This window comes from Oryzias latipes, chromosome 13 (genome assembly GCF_002234675.1).
Source record: "Oryzias latipes chromosome 13, ASM223467v1".
Classification (NCBI taxonomy): domain Eukaryota; kingdom Metazoa; phylum Chordata; class Actinopteri; order Beloniformes; family Adrianichthyidae; genus Oryzias; species Oryzias latipes.
Genome location: NC_019871.2, coordinates 25,157,221 through 25,179,111, shown reverse-complemented (window position 1 = coordinate 25,179,111; position 21,891 = coordinate 25,157,221). Strand labels below are relative to the sequence as shown.

Here is a 21,891-nt window from a genome sequence, read left to right as displayed (position 1 = left end):
TGGTTCTGTATACTATTTCTTCCTCTGGTAGAGAAGTGCCCTTTACGGGTCAACGGCTTTGAAGCAATAAAATGAGTTAGAAAATTTAAAAAAAAAATCCTACTTTTCACTTCAAAGCTGATTTTGGAATATATTTCATTGTATTTAATTAAAAGCCATCGTGCAATACAGAGCATCATTCCTATTTTTTATTTCAATAACCGTAAATTTATTTTTCCCTATATAGTGTTAAAAATGATTCTTGAAAAACAGATATTGACAAAATCTCAACTCTTGAAACAGGAGAGAAGACGTCTCTGCCCGCTTTGCTGAAAGCCCCGTCAACATGATCTAAAGCAGTGCTTTTTAATAAAAAACGAATAATACATATGAAAATATGAAAAGAGGGACACCAAACTCTTTTTGTATGAAGATTTAGAAGAATCCGTAGAGCTCAGTCCGTAGCACTCATCCCTCTGGGGAGATGATAATTATCTGTTTGATCCACAGACTTATAAAGCTTGTAGTGGTGACAGAATAACGCAGAGCAACGACACGACGAATGAAAAGTGTTGATATGGCAAATACAAAAAAAATAAGTTAATGTAACATCTTTGAAAGTGCTTTACTTTATCCTTCCAGACATACAGTATTTTAGAACATTTTAACAAAATTATGCCCTTTTTTGTATTATAGAATCTTTGTTGTTTATGTTAAGCATATTTGGATCCTAGAAAAAAAAAAGAACATTTTCTTGAAAGTGCCTTGATTGAGGCATAAAGTTCAGGATGCTAGACTGTAGGCGTGATCGTTAAATAGATGACAGAAACAGAGCCTGAGGCTTTCTGTGCAAGCAGTAAGCAAAACAGCAACTGCATAAAAAATAGCCGGGTACATTTTAATAACAGCTATTACAGAAAATGATCAAGTGTACAGTAATGCATAATATTTACGTGGGTTTTTTCAGGCTTGTACTTTTTCTAAAAATATATATATATATATATATGGTGAGATTTAAAAAAAAAATCTTTTGATGTAATGAAAATGTGACCTCAGAAAATTAGTTCTTGTCACACTGCAGCGACAAAATGACCTTTATGGCTTCAGATTCTATCCGTCCCTTCGTGGGAGACCATTCACACGAATAATGGTGTTTATTCTGAAAAGAGGAAAAATGGGACTTTGCCAGTTTAAAAGAGACACAGCTGCATGAACGTGCACCCACCACCCTCTCAGCCAGTGGAAACAAAAGCGCCCTAAAAGCAGGAAAAAAGGACACAAGCAGTGAGGCCGCTTCTTTTGCTAAGAACATCAATAGATTTAGTAAAGGTTGGAGGTGGTACTTAGTAAGACTGGCCTGGGGTGCATCCAGCCTCTAGTCACAAAGTCTGTGGGGACTGGTTTTTGCCCTTAGCAGGTACAACAGCTGCTTATTTTATTGTCTTTTGGAAAGAAACACACAAACATATCAGGCAGTTCTCCATGGGGTCATGTTGTTCTCCCAAACTTGTTTACCATAAATGTAAACATCAAATAATTATTCCTTCCAGGACAGACCGATATTATATATTTATGAAGAAGCATACAGAGTGTGGGGGCATTTCTCCATTAACTGTTTGAAAATCCATCCATCTTCGGAACCAATTTATTCCCTTTTGGGGCTACGGGGTTGCTGGAGCCTATATAGCCCCTCATGGGTGAAGGTGGGATACACCCTGGAAAGGTCACAAGTCCATCACAGCACCACACAACCGCTCACAGTTACACCTATACAATTTAGAGCAACCAATGAAGCATGTTTTTGTAGCTAACCGGAGGAAAACACACACATGCACGAAAACATGGAAATTACACAAAAGAAAGGACCCCAACAGGATTTGAACCACTGAACCACAAATTGGCCCCCGGTTTGAAAATTGTTAAGACTAAAAAAATTTGATTAAAAAGAAAACCAACTTTCACTTTTGAACAAAACTTAATGTAAATATTCTTTTTTATAGTTAAATTCTATTTAATGTTATTTTGACATTGCATTCTTTTTGTTCTTGTTATTTGATTAATTCTTTGATAAATAGTTTAATTAATGTAGCCCACCTAGTTGAAACACTACAAAAATCTCAATCGTTCAGACTTTTCTGTTTGTAGAAACTTTTGACTTTGATGAGCTTTGCATGCTTCCTTTACCCACAACAACCTTTCCTCGATCATTTTCTCTGGTTTGAACCTTAATGTCGATAAAGCTGATGCCCGGGGGCTGACGTAAGGCAGAGTGCACAGCTCGATGTCTGTGAGGTCAAAATAGCAGAAATCACAGGGTTAGAAAACTCAATATCAATTATTGCAGGTTTCAAAGCTTGGATGACACAACTGTTAGTGTTTCCTCCTTGAGCGGCACAAAGAGGCACTCAGGCTCAGCCCCGAGGGAACCCGAGCGTTAGCTGCACAGTCAATACTACAGTCGCCTCCCTGCTTCTCAGTTCTGTCGTGTGCTTTCTGCAGATCAAACTCAAGCAGATCAATCTTTTGCAAGAGAAACAGCAAATAGCTCACTTTTTGCTTAAAGTTGGAAACATCAGAGTATATTTCACAATAAGCACATTTTTGTTCAGTTTGGGGGGCAAGTTAAAAGTTAATGATCTGCCAAATGTTTTGGTCAAATTAATGGAGTCACTTTCCTACATTAACTTCCACCTAAGAAGTGTTTAAATATTCATTGTGATTCCTCAGAGATCAATTTGGTTTAATGATATCAAACTTTATTTATTTAGCACTTTCTACACATCAGTGCTTTCCAAAATAAAAGTTATTCTTAGGAAATATGATTTAATTACCTTTACAGTGTTTCTTTTAATTGACATGGAAAATCCGAATAAATAAGCACTGGGCCCCTAGATTAAAAATTCTTTGGGGCTCGCTCTGAAACAGAATTAGCTATATTATGTGATAAATAACTTTTTCTCTTACAGAAATGTCACATAAAAGAATTTTTTTTTCAACTCAAGTGGTGCCTTAAAACCCCATTTTGGGAACACTACAATAAGCTTAACTATGAAGACTGAGATTCATTAAAGCCTTAGTCACAACTGCCCATACGGGTGGATACTGGCTTTCTACGCGTGAAAAATTGTCACACCCGTAAGGGGCACGCAGGTGACTCATACAAAACATTGAGGTTACATACCGTTCAGTGAGCCTGTAGCGGGAAAATGTTCATCCATATTTTCTCTACAGGCATCGTGCCAGTGACAGGGCATAATGAACACTTATGCAACACGTAGAGGATTGCCTGAGTGAGGTGTCGTACAGTTTTTCATTTTTCAACCCCCCTAAATCCTGTGGACTGCGCAAGGACCCCATTGATGCTGTTCATGTGGAATGCGTGCTCTCCTTGCTCCATCCTTGTGGTGCCTGACTATTAGGATTCAGGAAATTGTACAATCAGAGCGTAGTTTGTGTCTGCATTATATGGGCGTCCCAAGGGCACTTAAGCATCACATGCACACCCTGTGGGTGTGGAATTTGTGGGCGGTCAGTAATGGGCCAGTATTCACACACCTTACTAACGACTAGAGTGTGGCGAAAGGGCACCATTCTATGGAACAACTGTAGTGGGTACACTTTGTTTTATATTTGTGTGAATACTTCACAATACTCTTACCACACGGATGACAATGGTACAATCCATTTTCATAACGTCCCTCAAGGCACAAGCCTTTAACCCTTGTGCTATCCTAGGCACTTTAACATTGGTAGTTGGGTCATCTAGACCCACTAGACAGTGCTCTGAACCTTTTTTCTTCAATGATTTGTGATCTTCACTGGTGTCCATGGGTTACATGAAATCTTTCCACCTTTATCCACCTTTGTCATGGTAGGGAGAACACGTCAATGTAAGGGTGGGGTCATCTAAGATAGCACAAGGGTTAAGGGAACTGTGAGACTGTAAGAGTGCAGAGTTTGAAAAAAAAATAATCAGTGCATGCACCTTATGAAAACCTCACATGTTCGCAGTTTTCGTGCTACTTTGACTCACACCGACTTTCTCTGTCTTCCAAAGCTGAGTCCAAGACGGACGTCCCCGAGGATTTTGACATTGACATGGACGCCCCGGAGACCGAAAAGGCAGCGGTCACCATCCAGTCCCAGTTCAGGAAGTTCCAGAAGAAGAAGCAGAACGACAAGTCCTAGTGAGGGCCATGATGCTCTGTCAATGTGTGGGGGGTGGGACAGCTGCAGCACAGTGGCGATGGTGTGAGATTTGCATGTAAACAAATTCATACCTGTGGAAACTCTTGGGACTCTGGGGTGGGGGGCTGGGGGTTAACCATAAGAAATGTCTGCAAATTCTCTTTATCCTGTCAGTTATTACCATTATTTAATCTTTTAAACCAATAACATGAAGCATTCTGGCTTGTATCCTGCCATATCTGTTGCATCCACCACAAAGTCTAGACTGTTCTTTGTGTTAGATCATGTATTTGTACTTGTTGGCTCGGGACGATGTTTCCTGGAAAGCATCTGTCGTTTGTGAGCAGGTGTATCAGCAGCAGATGCTGACGTGAAGATTGTTTGTAGAGAACTTAGCTCGAAGCTTTTCTTTTCACCCTGAAGCGTTTTTTTCTTACCTGCATGGTTCTATTAAGACTGTCACTCCGTGTACAATAAAATAATAAAACCTATGTGTGGAAACTGTGTACAGCGCATGGATCTGTCCCCATCTGTCAGACATCTGAAGCTGCATGTGGTTGCTGAATTCCTGCAATGTGCATGCAAAATGACTGACTGTGTTCTCTGACGATAAAACTATAAATAGAAGCTCTACTGAACTAGCTTGCCTGGACCTATTCTTTTCTCAGCTTGATAACTAAGCCACTTCTAGCTTCAAGCCCAAAAAAACAAACACGCAAATAAAGTTATTATTTAAATTTGGCCTGTGAAAAACTGAAATCTATGCAAGCAAAGTGATTTAAAAATATTTTCCTGGCTTCGCTTAACCTCAAATAGAAGGTGTTCTAAGAACTCCCTGTTTTCTTGGCATGTGCTTATTGTCCTCTCTATCCAGCTGCTTCAGTTTTCTCTTCTCGCTCTGTTTAAATGACAGAACAGCCAAGATTTCAGCCATGAGCAGCCGTTACAAAACAGCCTTTTCTCCCTCTTGAAGGGGATTAGTCATCATGAGAAAATGTGAATAGGAATAGACAAAGGCTCTTATAAAGAAAAGGCAAAAAAAACAAACAAACGTGGTTTATGATTTGTATTTTTAGCACCAAACATCACGTCATTCTTTTGTTTGATCCTTCTGCCATGATGTATAGTTGTTTTACTCAGAAGACATTAGGTTCACATAGGATTCTTCCTTTGTAACCCTTGTGCTATCTTAGGCTGCATTTACACTGCAGGTTTTGATGCCCAAATCCGATTTTCTGACTATATCCGATTTTTTTGACGGCCCGCTTACATCATCTTTTAAAAGTGACCTGTATCCAATGTTTGCATTTACACTATACAATGCTGAATTTATCAAACGTGGACGTTCTGAGGACTACGTAACGTAGCAGCATTCCCGCATTCCGCGGACCTGAGCACTGACCGCACGGATTTAAAAAAATTATGATCCAGCAGGCCTTGATTATATTCATAACAGTAATAAAAGCAGTTAGAAGGTGCGTGTTGGTCCAAACGGCAAACATTTAGCATGGCGAAACCTCCCCTTTTTGTTGTTTTTCTTTTGTGTGACTGCGGTTGTCATGGAGGCAACGCAGCGATGGAAGGAGGCGTTGCCTTGGGTGCTCCTGGATGAGGCAGGCGCACGAGAAGGGATGCGCGGGAGAGGAAAAAGGAGGGCTGAATGAGGAAGAGTTTGCAGACGTTGTGCTGGACGAACAGTTTGATCCAAGAAAAGAAATAAATGGCTTCTAGCCTGTTCCAGAGCAACGGTGTCCCGCTTGATTAGTTAGCATTTGCGTCCCGACCAGGACCGGACCGGAAATAACAGCGGTTTCCGACTACGGTCTGAAGCCTGAGGCTGAAAGGTAACACGCTGATGGGGCTCCAGCTGTCGTCGAACAGCAAAATCAGCACACAAAAGCATATTTAATGTGATCTCAGTTGGTGGTGTCCTGAGTTGACGTCCCTGACGTATGACTCGCGTTTACTGGGGAATATCCGATTTGTCTGCTTACATGGCACACCCAAATGCACGTATCCAATGTATTTCCACATATGAATGAGGCCTGTATCCGATCTGAGAAAATCGGAATCCATGCGGTTTTTTCCTGCTTACACGTTCACCGCTCATATCCGATCTGAGCCACATGAGAGGAAAAAATCGGAATTGGGTCACTTGAACCATGCAGTGTAAATGCGGCCTTTGATGACCCCACCCTTACATGGACGTGTTCTCCCTACCATGATAAAGGTGGAAAGATTTCATGTAATCCATGGACACCAGTGAGGTTCACAAATCAATGAAGAAAAAAGGTTCAGCACACTGTCTAGTGGGTCTAGATCAGTGTTTTTCAACCTTTTTTGAGCCACGGCACACTTTAACCTTGACAAAAATCCCGCGGCACACCAGCATCCAAAAAAACAAAAAAAAAACAGAAATTCATGGTCTGTATTGATCGACAGCCCCCCCCGCCCGCAATCTCACGTGCATTTTTGTGAGGATTGTGGCCGGAAAAGCAGGAAGTTGCGGCTGTTTTTTCTAAGAGATGAAATGAAAGTTAAATTAGAAAATTTAGAAACTGTCTGTTTGTTGTGGTTTCAAGGCGTTTCGCAAGGGCAACTCATTGTGCCCTGGGACACTGGCCCTTTAAGCCAATGCATCATGGGAGATGTAGTGTGAAAACTGCCGAAAACTTGCAGAAAGACTCGCGTCTCTGAGCTTCATTGGATTGTCCACCTGTTTCACGGTCTGACACCGGACTCTGTGGAAAGCTACACCGCTAAAGACGAGCTTTAGCTGGTATTTTTGTTAGAACTGAGCGACTTTATCAGCAGAATTAAGAACAAGGAAGTGAAGACTTTAAGCACTTCTGATTGGTCAGACTGATGACATGTGATTAAACCTTCAAGAATGATTGGTGGAGACAGTTAAAGGGGCGGGACTTTTCCGCAAACTGTCATAGCTGCAGGTAAATCGCGGTAACGTCATCCTTATCAAAATGTCTTTAATAGAATTAAATAAACACAAAGAAAAAGTAATTTTAAGATCTTTTATATTCCTAACTACTCAGTGTTTTATCAGGGCCTGTTTGGATGAACAAAGAGCTGATATCCTGGAGATGGGAAATGTTTTTAGATTAGTTAATGATTAATGAGGGCAATTTCTCACGGCACACTTGACCATCTCCCACGGCACACTAGTGTGCCGCGGCACACTGGTTGAAAAACACTGGTCTAGATGACCCAACTCCCAATGTTAAAGTGCCTAGGATAGCACATGGAATAAAACCTGAGCTATTCCTGCAGAGTCACCAACTCGGTTTACTTCAATATCCCTAATAGCTATTGTATGCGAGGCCTTAAAATCTAAGCAATCTAAGCGGCTCAAATGCACTTTCTTTAAAATAAAAATTTCACAGTGGTTTGGTTGTTTGTATTTTTGGCACATCCTGTCCGAATTCACTCACTACCGAATTCACTCACTAGCCTAACCTCTAAAAGACTAGTGCAGGACTATCTACTGCCCTGGATTTTATTGCAATTCCAAACAAGAGGGCCTGGCTTTAGACAACAAGCTGACGTCCAGACATCATTAGCCAAAACCGGAAGTCCTCGTCCAGAACTGAAATTTTACGTTCTTCCACCATTTTGGTTGAAAAAATACTGTTACAAATACTAATTTAACTGGCGACTCTAACATTACATTTTTTTCTCTCTCTTATTTAAGCTTAAAACCTTTAACACCGGTGATGTCGCGTTCAAAACCTACCAGTACAATGTTCTGATATACCGTAACTCCTTACACCAACAACGTGAATCAGCTGATTCACAGAGAAAAGTGAAAAGTTCATTCTCCCTAAATCTTTTAGCAACGAAAAATGAACCTGGTTACGAAATTATGCATAGCACGGCATACAGTAATGTCACAGGAATTAACAAAGAAACACAAAGTGGCAAAAAACACAGTTCAGTTGTGTTAAACCTTAAAGTCCCTCTCTGATCATTTTCTGATCTATTGTTAAAAGTGTTCCCGGTGGCCTATTGATTATACAGTTTTTAGCAAAAATCTAAGAAACTGCCTTGTTTTCTAGAAAATGGTTGTTGCAGACATGAGAGTTTATTCAAAATTTGCCTCTGAGTTGTGGGCGGGACTATTGGGACAACTGCCCCCCCCCCCCCCCCCCCCCCCCGTCCAATTGATGAGAGCTCTCTGTTTACACGCTCTACCGCTGTCTTACAACTCCTTAATTTTCTTTTTATACTGTATGGATTATACACACACATTATCAAAAGACTGCAAGAAGAACTTATTACAAATACAAGTTCACTGGTTCGCTGGAGCATGTACTCTCATGGTAAGCAATAAACTTTGCACTGCCAGAGTTGATTCTGCAGATAAGCTTTCTAAGCTCGAGAAGATTAAAGTGCTCTGAGTATAGGCTTAAAGTGCATCAAGATCCTTGAAAGAAAGTCTGTACATTTTATTTTAACATCTTTTTGTTAAAGAAGTAGAATGCCTTCGTGGCATTTTGGGGCTGCGCTCGTGTCACAGCCTGCACAGAGCAGCGCTCGCCACCTGCTCCCTTTCAAGCAACATTTAAGTGACCTTTTTGTTTTTCTCTGAAGATCCTGTGATAAAAAAATGCACACGTCCTGTAGATTTTTTGTTTGTATTTGTTTTGCCCTAATGGGTAATTGAAAGTGTTCCTGCAAAGGCTGATACCTTGCAGAGGAAAGTTCACCCAATTGGCAGCCAGGCTTTTCCTTCTGTTTATATTTGTCTTTGAAATAATGAAACTCTTTTCACACAAATACTGAGATTATATTTTAATCTTACATCATATTAAGTTCTTATTCTCTCCTCATGTGCCAATGCATGCACCCAGACTGTATCTATAGTGAGAATTTCCACATACACTTAGAATAGCACTGTGAAGTCTGCTGCACGCCATCTGTGCTGCCTATAGAGGCAAATATCACTCCTGCAGATGGCAGAATAAATCATCAGTGTCTGCAGCAAACACATATCATGAGCACGTCTTCTACTTTCATTATATTCGAAATACTCGACCAGATTTTAGTGGGTAAAGAGGAACTAGGTGTTGACGGTACCTAACTGCTTTATTTGCTTGCATTCTAACAGCTAAAGATTTCACAACAGTTAATCATCTGCGTTCCTGTGAGATCTGACATTTCGGGTCACACCGCAGCACATTCACTCACCCACACATTTTCTTGAAGATAGACAATCGCATTCATCGACTAATGTGAAGATGCACTGACTGACAAACTGTATTCCTTATCATTTGTGTCCTTTAAAGTGGGTGTCTTTGCGCTGTCATCTAATGGTCCCGGTAGATGTGGATGTGAATGATTCTATTAGGTTTGATTAATTAAAACTGCATTAGTCATTAGGAGGCTGTCACGCTAATAGTATCACGAATTTGTTCTAAATAACGAGTGTGTCTGGGAGAGTGAGTGTGAGGAATTTCACTGACAAAAACCACAGCCTGCTGTGTGCACTAATGAGTGATGCTACTGCTGGGTTTACTGCAAATCAGACTTTTTGTTTCCCTCACAAGCAACACCATCATTCTTCTCTGGGCTCTCTGATTCCAAAGATAAGGGCTGGATCAATCAACTCTACTAATAATAACTTAGGAGCTGAAGACATAGTTATTTTTCTGTTGTTTGAAGATGAAATCTGAAAAGCTGCCATTGTTATGTTGGACCCCCCCCCCCCCCACACACACACACAGTTCTTGATGTTCCAGTGATCTCAGTGAATTGCACATTTATGATGTGTAGACACACCTCATAATAAAATGGTGATGTTATCACATTTATTTGGCATTATGATAAACAATCACAAGGAATAGGGATTTACTGCTGTTGTTGATATTTTACAACAATTGCTTCCTCCATTGTGTGGTTGTGATCGCAGATTTCAGCACAAAAGTTAGGGGTTTCTGGGTAAACAGACAACATGAGTTCCTAACCTTCTACCCATCTTGTTGAAGTAAATATTATTTAGTCAACAGTAAATCTACAAGTTGTTTATTTCAAGTCCAAAGCTTTTAATAGCAAAATGCGTTTTTTCCCCCTTTCCCAAAATATGTTTTTGTCCTCAATATTTGAAAGATTGTTTAATCAAGTATCCACTTTGGATTGGTTTTAATCACTGGTGATAGCTAATTTCCATAAAAAAGTGTGTTAGAAAAAGAAATTTGAACCAATTCAAAAAACTTTGTTGAAACAGTTTAAACAGAAATCAAATCAAAATGAAAACCAGATTCAGAATTTAAGCAGTAACACACAGCCTTAGCGAGCAATTCATAAACTTTGCTTTACAGTACCACTCCGATCATCTTTTGATCTATCTTCAAAGCATTCCCAGTGGTCTTGAAATTACAATTATGCCATTTTTAGAAAAAAATCCAAGATTTTCAAGGACATGGTTTCTGCAGAGCGACAAGAGTTCATTAGAAATTCACGTCTGAGTTGTGGGCGGTACTGTTGGCGAAGAGGAACCCCGACCCCACTGAGAGCTGCCTGTTCACAATTATCCAGGTAGGTCTATTGAGAACAAGTTCTCATTTAGGACGACAATCTGAGTTTGCAGCAACAAGGAAGAATATTTGTCCTCCATTGTGAGATAAATGCCACAAGAACAGGTATAAAAAAAACACCAAAAACACAACTTTCATCGCCTTTACAGTCACAGTCCCATTCACTCATGCACACATACATTCACACACTGCTGCCATACATATGGCATATATATATTTGCATGGGGTTCAGTGTCTTGCCCTGTAGACTTCGACCCATGGGCGGGTGGTGCTGTGGGAACCTGTAAGGTCTCAGGCAGAAGGCAACATCAGGTGAGTTCAGGTATTGGATGAAAGCAAATGTGAGACACTTTGGACGTTAATGTCACTTTTTAGATGAGATATTTATAATGATGTGTCAGAGAAAAAACTTTTTCTATTAGTAAGATCACCACTGATTGCTGCTTTGTCACTCATCCTGATATGACTTCTGTCAGTCACATCGCTGTCTGCGCCTCCATCCAGGAGCTGTCCTAGAAATGTGTCTCCCAGCAGTTCTCCTGCCCCACTGACTTTCTGAGTGGGAGTCAACCTCTAGAAAGCAGGTGCTATAAATACCTTTTTACTGATAAGAATTCTAAAAACTCTACTATATAGAAATATTTAGCTTGTGATGTAAACATTGTGTTTAATATTCTTTTTTTTTTTTAACTTGTCCTGTCCAACAGCTGGGCAGACAGATGAGAGCTGAGGGCCTCTTGTGTTGGACATATTTTACTTTAACAACAGGGGTTATTAATCTTCAGACAAACCAAAGGTATGTCTGAATAAACCCCTTTTGTAATTGAGGCAAAACTTTATTAATTTCAACCATGTGTTTAATATTCTTAAAGAATGTGCCATTTCATTAATCCATAGGTTTAAACAGCACATGATAGCACGCCGTTGTTCCAGCTGTGGGTCATAATAAAAGCTCAAAATCTGATCTTAACTTTCAAACAGGAAGCTTTTTGTTTAATTGCACATTTCTCTTTGGTGGATTTTTTTAAAAGGGTAAACAAAAAGGATGCAAGAGGCTTTTAGTGCCACTGAAGCTCAGTGTCACATTGTGATTACATAACGTTGGATAAATGCAGCAGCCTACATACTCATATTTAACGGTAAACATTAATGTTCTGATATTTACCAAAGCAAAACTGAACATCCTTTATGCACCTCTTTGTGCATGCTCATGTGCGTTTGCTTATGGCCCTAGTTTTTGGTTTTATCCCCATGGAATCTTTTTAGGATCATAGGAATGATGCTTGGCCTCCACATCTCCTAATCCAGAACATTTCCTCAAGATAAAAGGTGTGCAACATTTCAAGTTTCTAAGGTCTAACAAGGCCTGCACAAACAGACTAAAGAACAGTTTTCTTCCCAGAACTGTCAACCTAACAGACAAAAAATTAGAACTCCGTATATTCTTACCGACGTGCAATATTTGGTTCAGAAAAGTGCAATGTCAAATTATTTAATTCAGCTATGCACATACATTATATTCGTATGGTTATATAAGTGCAATTGCAGGTTATTTATTATTTACAAGTGCAATGCTGCATCACTCTATGGTGTCCAGCACAATCTATTCTCATCCTTCAGCGACACATGTGGACTATAAATATTTATATTTAAAATGTATTTTTATTTCTAATGCTGACTTTTGTATATTCTTTTAAAGACCCACTCCAATAAAAATCATACTTTTGGTACGTTTCTCATGACCTTGTATTTTACTTATTACGGAGAACATGTTTAAAAGAATTTAAGCTAAAATAGAATTATACAAACACTAATGTGGCAGATGACACTCCAGTCAACCTCTCCATCTAAAGTCTGGTGATCATATTGATGCCAAACTTGACAACCAGAAGGGTTGGACATCTAACAGTGTGCTACCCCAAGGTCTCTTTCGCACAGCTGAAGGGGTTTTATGCAGAAACAGACACCACTTGTGTCTGTTGAGACCCCAGCTCCTGCCGCTGGAGCCTGAAGACAGAAAAGACAAGGACTCTTGTTAGGAGGGGTAAGGACGGCACTATGATTTGTTGACATCAACCTCAGCAGGCAGAAAGAAAGCCGAAAACTCAGACACCTGTGGGTGCTACCACATCCAGAGGCTGGATAGTCTTTGTCACCTAAAGGTTGAGGGTAAGGTCACAGACAAAACTATGAGGCAGAACATTCCTCTTTGTCTGTACTGGCAACCGGTAGTCTATCTGGAAGTCGTAGTTTAAGATGTTGTTCCAAGCCTGATGTTTTAGTAAGAATGATTGTAAAACAGAGCCATTAAAGAATGCTCAGTTCAAGGCATGTTAACTGCGCTACTTGCACATCTTCTACCTTTATTACTCAAAAGAAGGAAGGTGTAATGTGATGAGAAGTAATAGGAAACTAGGTTGTGATCGCGGTAGTGGAGGGTTAATAAAAGCAGTTGAAAATTCAAAAAAGCATCTCTGCTTCTTGTTCTTTCACAATACTCAGACATCCTTCACTTTAATTCATAAAACAATGAGAGTTTCCTGTTGGCTGATGTGAGTTCCTCTGTTGGTTTGGTCTGACTTAAAAAGTTCATGGGAAACAATTATCTCACCGAGATCCTCAAGTCTCTGTTTGATGCGAAGGACAAAAAAAGCTGTTTGATCAATTGAATAATCTGAGGAGGATCAGAAAGAGTGAGAAAATAATGGATCTAAAGGGAGGGGGTGGGGATAAACACAGCAGCAAGTGTGATGTCAAGGATACACAGTAGCAGCGCTCTCAGGAGGCCGCAACGAAAGAAGAGAAGGTTTGACTGATTGACGAAGGGTTGTGTGAACTCAGGGGGAAAGTCTTTCCCTTTCATGCCCTACAAATTACCCCCCTGCCTCCTGCCTACTCTTTAGGCACCTCATTATGAAACCCAGTTGGGAGCTCAGCAGTTTCTTCCACATCATCCACGCCAGCCTCATCAGGCAGTTTCACGGAAAACCCAAAGAGTTTCCTTTCCAAAGCTCAGAAGGAGACTCGGATCAGGAAGTCCTTGAGATAGGGTTGCTAGCTTCTTGGGTTGTGAGGAAACAAAAACAAATTCACAAGTTCATTAATTTGATCATTTTAGATCTACTACACTGAAACCCATGCAGTTGAGAATGAAAGGATTAGGCGAAAAACCTTTCAGCTAATGAGAAGCACTGAAAATCTGAAATATTTCAATGAATTTCCTCCCACTCGCTTTCAAGCAATGACTCAAAGCCTATCTGACAAACTTCATATGTATTGGATGCAATGTATCATGTACTGTTTGTATAGATCCAAATATGCATTTTATTATGATTATGAATAATTATAACAGCATCATTTACATGTGGATGTGTTCATGTCTATCTATGTATATGTTTGTACACGTATATTTTTGTGTATTTTTATATCTATTACTTTTTAAAGTTTTTTATTTTCTAATCCATTCATGACTAATTATGCTAATTGACAGACAGACATACAGACATATTTATTTTGATTTGTTTTGATTGCTTAAAATAAACCAATTCCAAAAAATGCTGCAAAGCAGCAGATAAGTGCCCACTTATCTGCTGCTTATACAATTATAGACTTGTAAATCTACAAGTCTATAATTGCTTATAACATGTAAAAAAATTATTTTGGATCAGTATTTTTTTAAACCAATTGCAAAAGACATTAAGAACTCTAGTTTTTCTTTTTTGTTTTAACAAAAATGAAACTGCAAGGAAATCCTGTTGAGTTGCAACAATAATAATAAAACATTAAACATATCTGAAATCTGCAGTTCATAGAAAATGAAAATAACTGTTGACAAATGTCTGTAGTTTTTCATATGGTTCAAATAACAGACTTGAAATGTCAAATAGAGCAAATTAGATCAAAACAGAAAATATTTAGACACTTTAAATTGTTAATGGCTGATGGTGATTTAAAATTAAAGCATAACAAATTAAATCCAGCAACATGACTCCAGAGTATAGAGTGAAGTACTGGAGTTGATCCAACTAATGCATTTACAGCAAATAGACAACATGTGATGAAAGAGTCATTTATAGGTTGGGTCTTCCTGTGGCCCTTCAATGCAGTGTGAGATGGAATAATAGATTGAAGCTCTGAGGCAAGTCACACTTTAACAGTCAATACCAGACTCCTCTAAATGTAAGTGCAAGTGAAAACCTCATTAAGTATTCTCAGTGTGAAGAAACACATTCCGTCTCTGTTAGTCTGCTGCACTCAAGTGAGGAAAACCCACAGACTTAAAAACAAATTGAATTAGTTTCTTCTAAAAAAAAAGTTTCTTTAGCCACAAAAATATGTGCAAAAGTGTTTTTTTTAATGATAAATCAAAATTCCGTCAGTTAGTTCAATTTTCAGAAGACCTTTTTTATTTTTAATTGCATGACAGGCACACTAATGCAGCGATGAATAATACATACATTTACCCCTAATCCGTTCTGCCAAGAGGCAGGAAAAACATGCACTGAGTGACATTTGTGTCCCAAAAGAGAGGCTGGGATTCTCCTTTCTGTAAATGCATTTCTATTCCTGCAACCTGTCCCTGCTCTGCACTCTCATCCACATTCTCAGACTCTGTGAGGATCAGCATGACAGTGTAAACCTGATCCAGGTCCCAGTGTCAGCTCTGGCATGAATAATTTAAGGTGTTCAAGGTGGTGTGCTGCTGCAAATGGCAAGCACATGCCGGAATAGGCTGCTGGTTGCCCTTGATGCTTTTCTGTAGGTGTCAAAAACAATATTTGTACTGAACCAGCCCTTTCCGCATCTTTACAGTCCACTCTTTATTTGGAAACACTGGATTCAGTGACCACACTGCCATCTGTTGATCAAAATGTTGATGCATTTCTGAGATGTATGAACATTTGTGTAATCCTGCTGTAAAATTGTGTTCTGCTAATAAGTCAGTTAAGAATTTTTTATTTTTTTAATGCAAAAATCTGTAAATGTTTATGTATTTCCCTGTTGCAGCACTAGTGTGCTTGCTTTTGTTTTTGATAAATTGTTTTATCATTTCAAATTTTTTGACATTTGGAAAAAGGAAAACTCGTCTTTTGAAATAAAAAAAAATGCAAAAAGAAATCTACTTATTTAAAAACAAAAGGCACCAGAAAATGTTTGTTAAAAGTTAACATTCTATTTATAAAAATAACTATGAAAGAGCATCAGAGTCTATAGTAAAGTCAACATATTTTAGGCCAATCTTCTACAGTTTTCAACAAGTCACATCAATAATAAAACAAAATTCCAACTTATTTTCCTTTTTAAATTTGGGGACAAGACATAAGCTGAGGCATTAAAAATATATCTAAATTATTTTACCACTTTTTATTTATTAAAAAATACAGTTTGCATCAACCTGCGCTCATCTCATCAATTCATTTCACTGAAAAATTGTGGGGAAAGACAATTTGTCTGAGGCCAAAAAGAAATCAAAACCGATTTTGTTGGAAATCTACGGTACAACACTGATTTGTTCTTTTCTTTAATGCTTTTTGCCTTTGAGGAGGAGGTGCTAACATCCTGAAAAATAGGTAATTTAACAAGCCCCAACCTTAGTGTGTGAGCATGGTGCCCTTCAGTTGTGTTTTCTTGTTCTTGTCATCTTTCCCATTGTCCCCTCCTAACAATCATACCTGGTACAAATGATTTATTATCCACAGCTGTCTTTGTAGAGTTATTTCAGTGTAAATAAGTGTCTGGTTTGTAGTTCTTAATTGTCAGGTTTTTTATGTTTTCACCCTTTTTAGTTTTCCCTTGCTTAGAGTTTTGTCATGCTTAAAATTCATTAAATCATAATAATTTAACTTAATTTATTAAACTTTAATTTCCTGCCATAGCCCCAAAATGCAGCTTCCTGCAATTAGTCTACTTGAAAACAGCTGATTAACTAAATTAGGTTTTCCTTTAAAGCTTGAGAACACTCAATAAATTAACAAATAAATGTTAATTTATTTTCAGATTTTTTTAACAGATAGTTTTAACTACAGGCACCATTTATCTTATATTCTGTAAATTCTTCTGTGGGTAAAGGCAGGGGACATCCTGGACAGGTCGCCAGTCTGTCGCAGGGTAGAATGTGAAGAAAATAAATTAATTACAGAAAAGAAACTAAATATAGAAGAACTCGTGCTAAAAGTTGTAACAAGCATGGGTCCATAATGATTGTTTAGTATAATAATCCATTTATTGTTTCCTTAAGGTTTTAAGGCTGATATCAACTTTGTCCAGTTCATGTATTTTTAAATAAAGGTTACTTTAAAATCAGTGTTGCAGCACAAAGGAACAATTTACATGAGACAACAGTGGAGAAGTCCAGGGCGGTCCTATGCCTCTTTAGGTCACAAGGAGAAAAACTGCTGCAATGAGAAGAAAGAGAAGGGAGACAAAATGCAAAAATGCAGTTTGTATAGATGGAGACATATTATCAGAGTAACCAAATGTAGGTAAGGCTGTGCCAAATGTTTTGTTGAGTTATCCAACATCAGCATTAAGCCAAAATGTGAAACTCACCTGACTGTCCAGTCTGACACACTTTGAAATATTTTGAAAAGAAGATAGCTCTAAATCTTTGCTCTGTGCCCCAAACAAGCCTCAAGTCTTGTTTACAGACTTTAACTTTTGATTTGACAGAGTGTGTGACGTTGTTTGGAGTGAATCATAGCTTTAAGGTGATTGATAACAAACATGGCTGCCCATTTAATTTATATTCTTGGTAAATATTACTTGTACAAATAGCAGTGGAGTCATGAAAGTGTTCTGGAAAAATGAGTTGTAGAACAAATTCAATGGAAGACGCTGTAAGCTGTGTATTTGGTTCCCAATGTCTGTGCTGGGAGGGCTTTGATAATACTTTAGGAACAGAAGCGTCACATGTGTTTAACTAGTGTAACCCTTGTGCCATCCTAGGCACTTTAACATTTGGAGTTGGGTCATCTAGACCCACTAGACAGTGCGCTGAACCTTTTTTCTTTAATGATTCATGAGGAGAACAGGTCAGTGTAAGGCTGGGGTCATCTAAGATAGCACAAGGGTTAAAGAAGTCAAGTAATATTAGAAAAAGTCTGCAGTGAGTATTTTGTAAAAAAAAATTGCCAGAGGAAATGAAAATGTGCCAAATCCAGAAACAAAGGCATCATGGTCACAACACCATTACAGAGATGAATAACACTAAAATTCTGACTGGAATGGGTCAAAATGATAAACAATATGTAAAAAACAGCTAGAATAATGGAGATAGAACAAAATAAGGATGCTGTAAAGAAAAAAAAATGAAAAGGAGATCATAAGAACAATGAAATGTGATGAAATATTCTCCAGAAACTCCATATAATTTTATACACCATGCGGGAATATCTTTTATTTTTATGGTCTTACATATTTTTTCATACACTATAACTTTTCTCAATAGATAAGAGTTTCTAAATGTGTGTTTGGGCAGCCTTGACTGTCCTTAGTGCTGAACCGTCTGCTCAAATGACTATATAGAAGTTGAAGAATGCAGCCATAAAACAGGAATGTCTGCGGCCGAGGTGGGAGTGAATGGTCAACTAGATGCTGCCGGAAAAACAGCAGTTTTCTAGAAAAGATCTTTTTGACTGCAGGTCCGTGACATAAGATTGGGACACCGGCCAATCAAAGGACTCCCTGACATACCAGGAGCTGGACCACCCAACGAACCCAGCAGGAGTGAATCATTGATCAGATCAGTGACTATCCAGATCCAGTTGACTAACCAGTTTAACCCTTGTGCTTTCCTAGGCACTTTAACATTGGGAGTTGGGTCATCTAGACCCACTAGACAGTGCTCTGAACCTTTTTCCTTCAATGATTTGTGATCTTCACTGGTGTCCATGGATTACATGAAATCTTTCCACCTTTATCCACCTTTGTCATGGTAGGGAGAACACGTCAATGTAAGGGTGGGGTCATCTAAGATAGCACAAGGGTTAATGTCAGACAATATTTTCATTGACTGGCCTGTACGAGGCTGAAGTGGACATCTGAATTTTCATTTAGCTTCCAGTTATCCTTAACTTTTGTGAGTAAAGTTTATTTCCATCCTCTGTAAAATATCTGCGGCTGCTTTAAACTTTATTTGTACACTAGATTTCGTGTACGATCTATTAAAATGTGGAATCGAGTTTCCATTAACCCTAAACTGTCAAAGTGGAAGCTAAAAAAATTAAAAAAACAACTTCAACGTCATCTGACTGTCAAGGTGCGATGGATAAATATGATGAAAAGGAGCGAAAAGAGTCCCTAAAACTAGTATTTTTTAAAAATATAATGACAAAAATGAATGAACCGTAAAGCAACTTTATTAGCAGCATCCTTGTAACATCAGATAGCCGGCTGCTGAATATTATGTATTAATATTTTGGTGTGTGGGAACAACTACTGTAATAAAAATAAATCCATATTTAGAGTAAAGACTCCTGGTTTTGGTCTGGTAAATGAAACTTTATTTTATTTTGAAGTTGAAGGCTCTTCTTCTGTTTTCTCTCTGGATCTTTTCTGTAAGAAAAACTTTTCAAATATGTTTTTTTAACTTTGCTAACTTGGGGATTTCAATTTAGTGGTCGGCGCAAAAAGTGGATGGAATTTTGACACGAGATCGAGCAACTTGACATGTGTCACGAATAAGTGGAATGTGATGGAGATAATACAGTAGTTTTCCAAAATAAAACTTCCTTCAAAATCAGATTATAAATAAAAAGGAAAAAAATGTTGGTCATAGTTTTCTTCTCTGCAGCCCAGCACCAAATGTCCCCCGGCCAGGTACTGGTTTGTGCCAAAGACATTTGACTCAAAGCTCTATATTATAATTCTCAGATTGTGTAGTAAATATTTTAAAACTCAATTCTTTCCCCCACAAACTCGTAGAGAAACAAACATGCCAAATTTAATTCAGGAAAACTCCCCAGGTGTAAAACTTGTAAAACTTCACATATCAAACTCAGATGTGTGCAAACAGGACTAAGGACTTTATTAACCAAATCATTTTCCCCATAATATCCACAAATAAAAGTGATCTCTTTATATATATTCACATTGTATAATTTCTTAGTGTGACAAAAATTCTCTTTTTTTTTTGGGATTTCCAGCCATTCCAAGTATTGTCATTTGATCAGTCGCCATGCAGTTGTCAGAACGGTTGAAAAACATTACGATTGGTCAGCATTGGCGGTTGTGTCCGGCATCCCTTTCCTCGTCACGTCTTGGCTCTTTGTAGTCCAATTAAAAATAAAGGAAAGAAAAAATCCCTGGCTTTCTTTCCAGTCACATATTTCATTACACTGCAACAATGAAAAACAAAAAAATAAATTAAGAAAGCAATATAGTCCTGCAGATTGTTCCAGTTATCCTCCTTTTCCCTTCTTATTTTTTAGATATTTTCCATTTTTATACAATAATAATAATAATCACTATAATTGTCCTTAATATAAATTCATAGTATTTTTTTTTCTCTTTCTCAACTTTTAAATAAATCATTTTGGCAATCCTCTTAATTTGTCCCCTTTAGCATAAAAGAATACTCAGGTATCAAATAAAAAACTGTGAGAGAAAACCCATCAGAAGAAGCCGAAGGAGCTGTGAGTGACCCAGAAGAGTGAAAGTAACAGAGAAGAGCAAGAGAGGTAAGAAAGAACAGAGTAACAGAAAGAAAGTTAGTCCGAAATCAAAGCATCCACTTGAGACGCATGTCAGAAACGGCGCTATATACAACAATTTCTGTTGTGGGAAACTGTCCATCCTGTGCCTGTGGTCTGTCTCCTGACCCTTCTCCTCGGTTGTGTCTGCAGAGGTCCTGTAGTCTGGAGCAGTCTGCTGGGTCCCAGTGTTATACCAGAGTGTAAGACTTGGCATAAGGGTTGTTGCTCTGTTTCAGGTGTCCTCTGGAGTCCAGTAGTGACTCCTGGGAGGTGCTGAGCTTGGCAGCCTGTGCTTGGGTTAGATCTCCCGAGGAGGGGGCGTCTCCCCGAACCTCACCTCGGGCCTCTCCCCTCTCCCGGATATCCCTGTGCGGGAGGGTGGAAGCAGTTCCTGGCTGCCACTGCTGCACGTCCCGAGGAGAGGGCACTTCCATTGGGGTGGGCTCCATAGGAGGTGGCCTCTTCAGGGTACGGCTTCTCTGCGGCTCAAGGATGGCCTGGCCCATGGCTCCCCCACCACCTCTTGTTTCTCCTGTAGCACCAGCAGCGCTCCCGCTTGTTCCTGCGGCCCCTCCACCACCTCCTCCACTGCTGCTGCCACTGGCGCTACTAACCCCGCCTCCTCGGGCTGGTAGAGGCACACCACGGTTCAACAGGAAGTCCATGCGGAGGTAGGGTGGCAGATGGACCAACTCCCCTCCTGGAAAACAACAGGCAAGAATAGGAGTCAAACTGGAACTGTTGGTTTTTAATCCAACTTCTATGGGCACAAACATGAATAAACACACAGAGAACAGAGAAAAGAGCTGCTGAATATGACAAATGTTCTCATGAATCTCATTACTTGATCAAATCTACAGCCCCCATATATACTTATCCCTACTACTACTGCTATGTCTATGAAGACTCTCATTCTTCCAGGTAGATTCCATCATAGTAGTGGGTTTAACCCTTGTTCTATCTTAGATGACACCACCCTTACATTGACGTCTTCTCCCTGCCATGACAAAGGTGGATAAAGGTGGAAAGATTTCATGGACACCAGTGAAGATCACAAATCATTGAAGAAAAAAGGTTCAGAGCACTGTCTAGTGGGTCTAGATGACCCAACTCCCAATGTTAAAGTGCCTAGGATAGCACAAGGGCTAAAGATTGTCATCTGGACTTGGTTTTTAAAGTTGCAGACGTTTCACCTCTTAACCAAAAGGCTTTGTCAATTCTGAAATTTCAGAATCACAGCAGTTTGGATATTTGCCAAACAAAAGCAATGATTCTTAAGACAATAAAGTCCACTGTGGGGGGGGGGGGGGGGGGGGGGGGACTGGATCATAACCTTCTTAACCTCATTTTTGTACTAAGATTATTAAATATTACTCATGTTTATTTCACCTGTAATAATCATTTTGATTTTTCATCTTCATATGAACAGAACACATTCCTACAATAAATCAAAGGCTGCATGGATTTCCTAGTTTGACCTCTAA

General features: G+C 39.0%; 2 protein-coding genes across 3 annotated transcripts in view; one reads left to right on the top strand and one right to left on the bottom strand.

Moving 5' to 3' along the window:
• The window catches only part of pcp4 (Purkinje cell protein 4), a 40,859-nt gene extending 36,054 nt beyond the window's left edge, over positions 1-4,805 (top strand). Inside the window, exon 3 of the mRNA XM_023961741.1 lies at positions 4,037-4,805. Within this exon, the coding sequence (XP_023817509.1) occupies positions 4,037-4,167 (131 nt within the window). The 3' untranslated portion in view covers positions 4,168-4,805. The remainder of the gene's footprint in view (positions 1-4,036) is intronic.
• Positions 4,806-19,715: 14,910 nt separating this feature from the next.
• LOC101167815 (Down syndrome cell adhesion molecule) overlaps positions 19,716-21,891 on the bottom strand; it is a 133,953-nt gene continuing 131,777 nt past the window's right edge. For both annotated transcript variants that reach the window (XM_020708439.2, XM_023962058.1), the window contains exon 33: positions 19,716-21,107. In XM_020708439.2, coding sequence (XP_020564098.1) covers positions 20,596-21,107 — 512 coding nt within the window. In that variant the 3' untranslated portion in view covers positions 19,716-20,595. The remainder of the gene's footprint in view (positions 21,108-21,891) is intronic.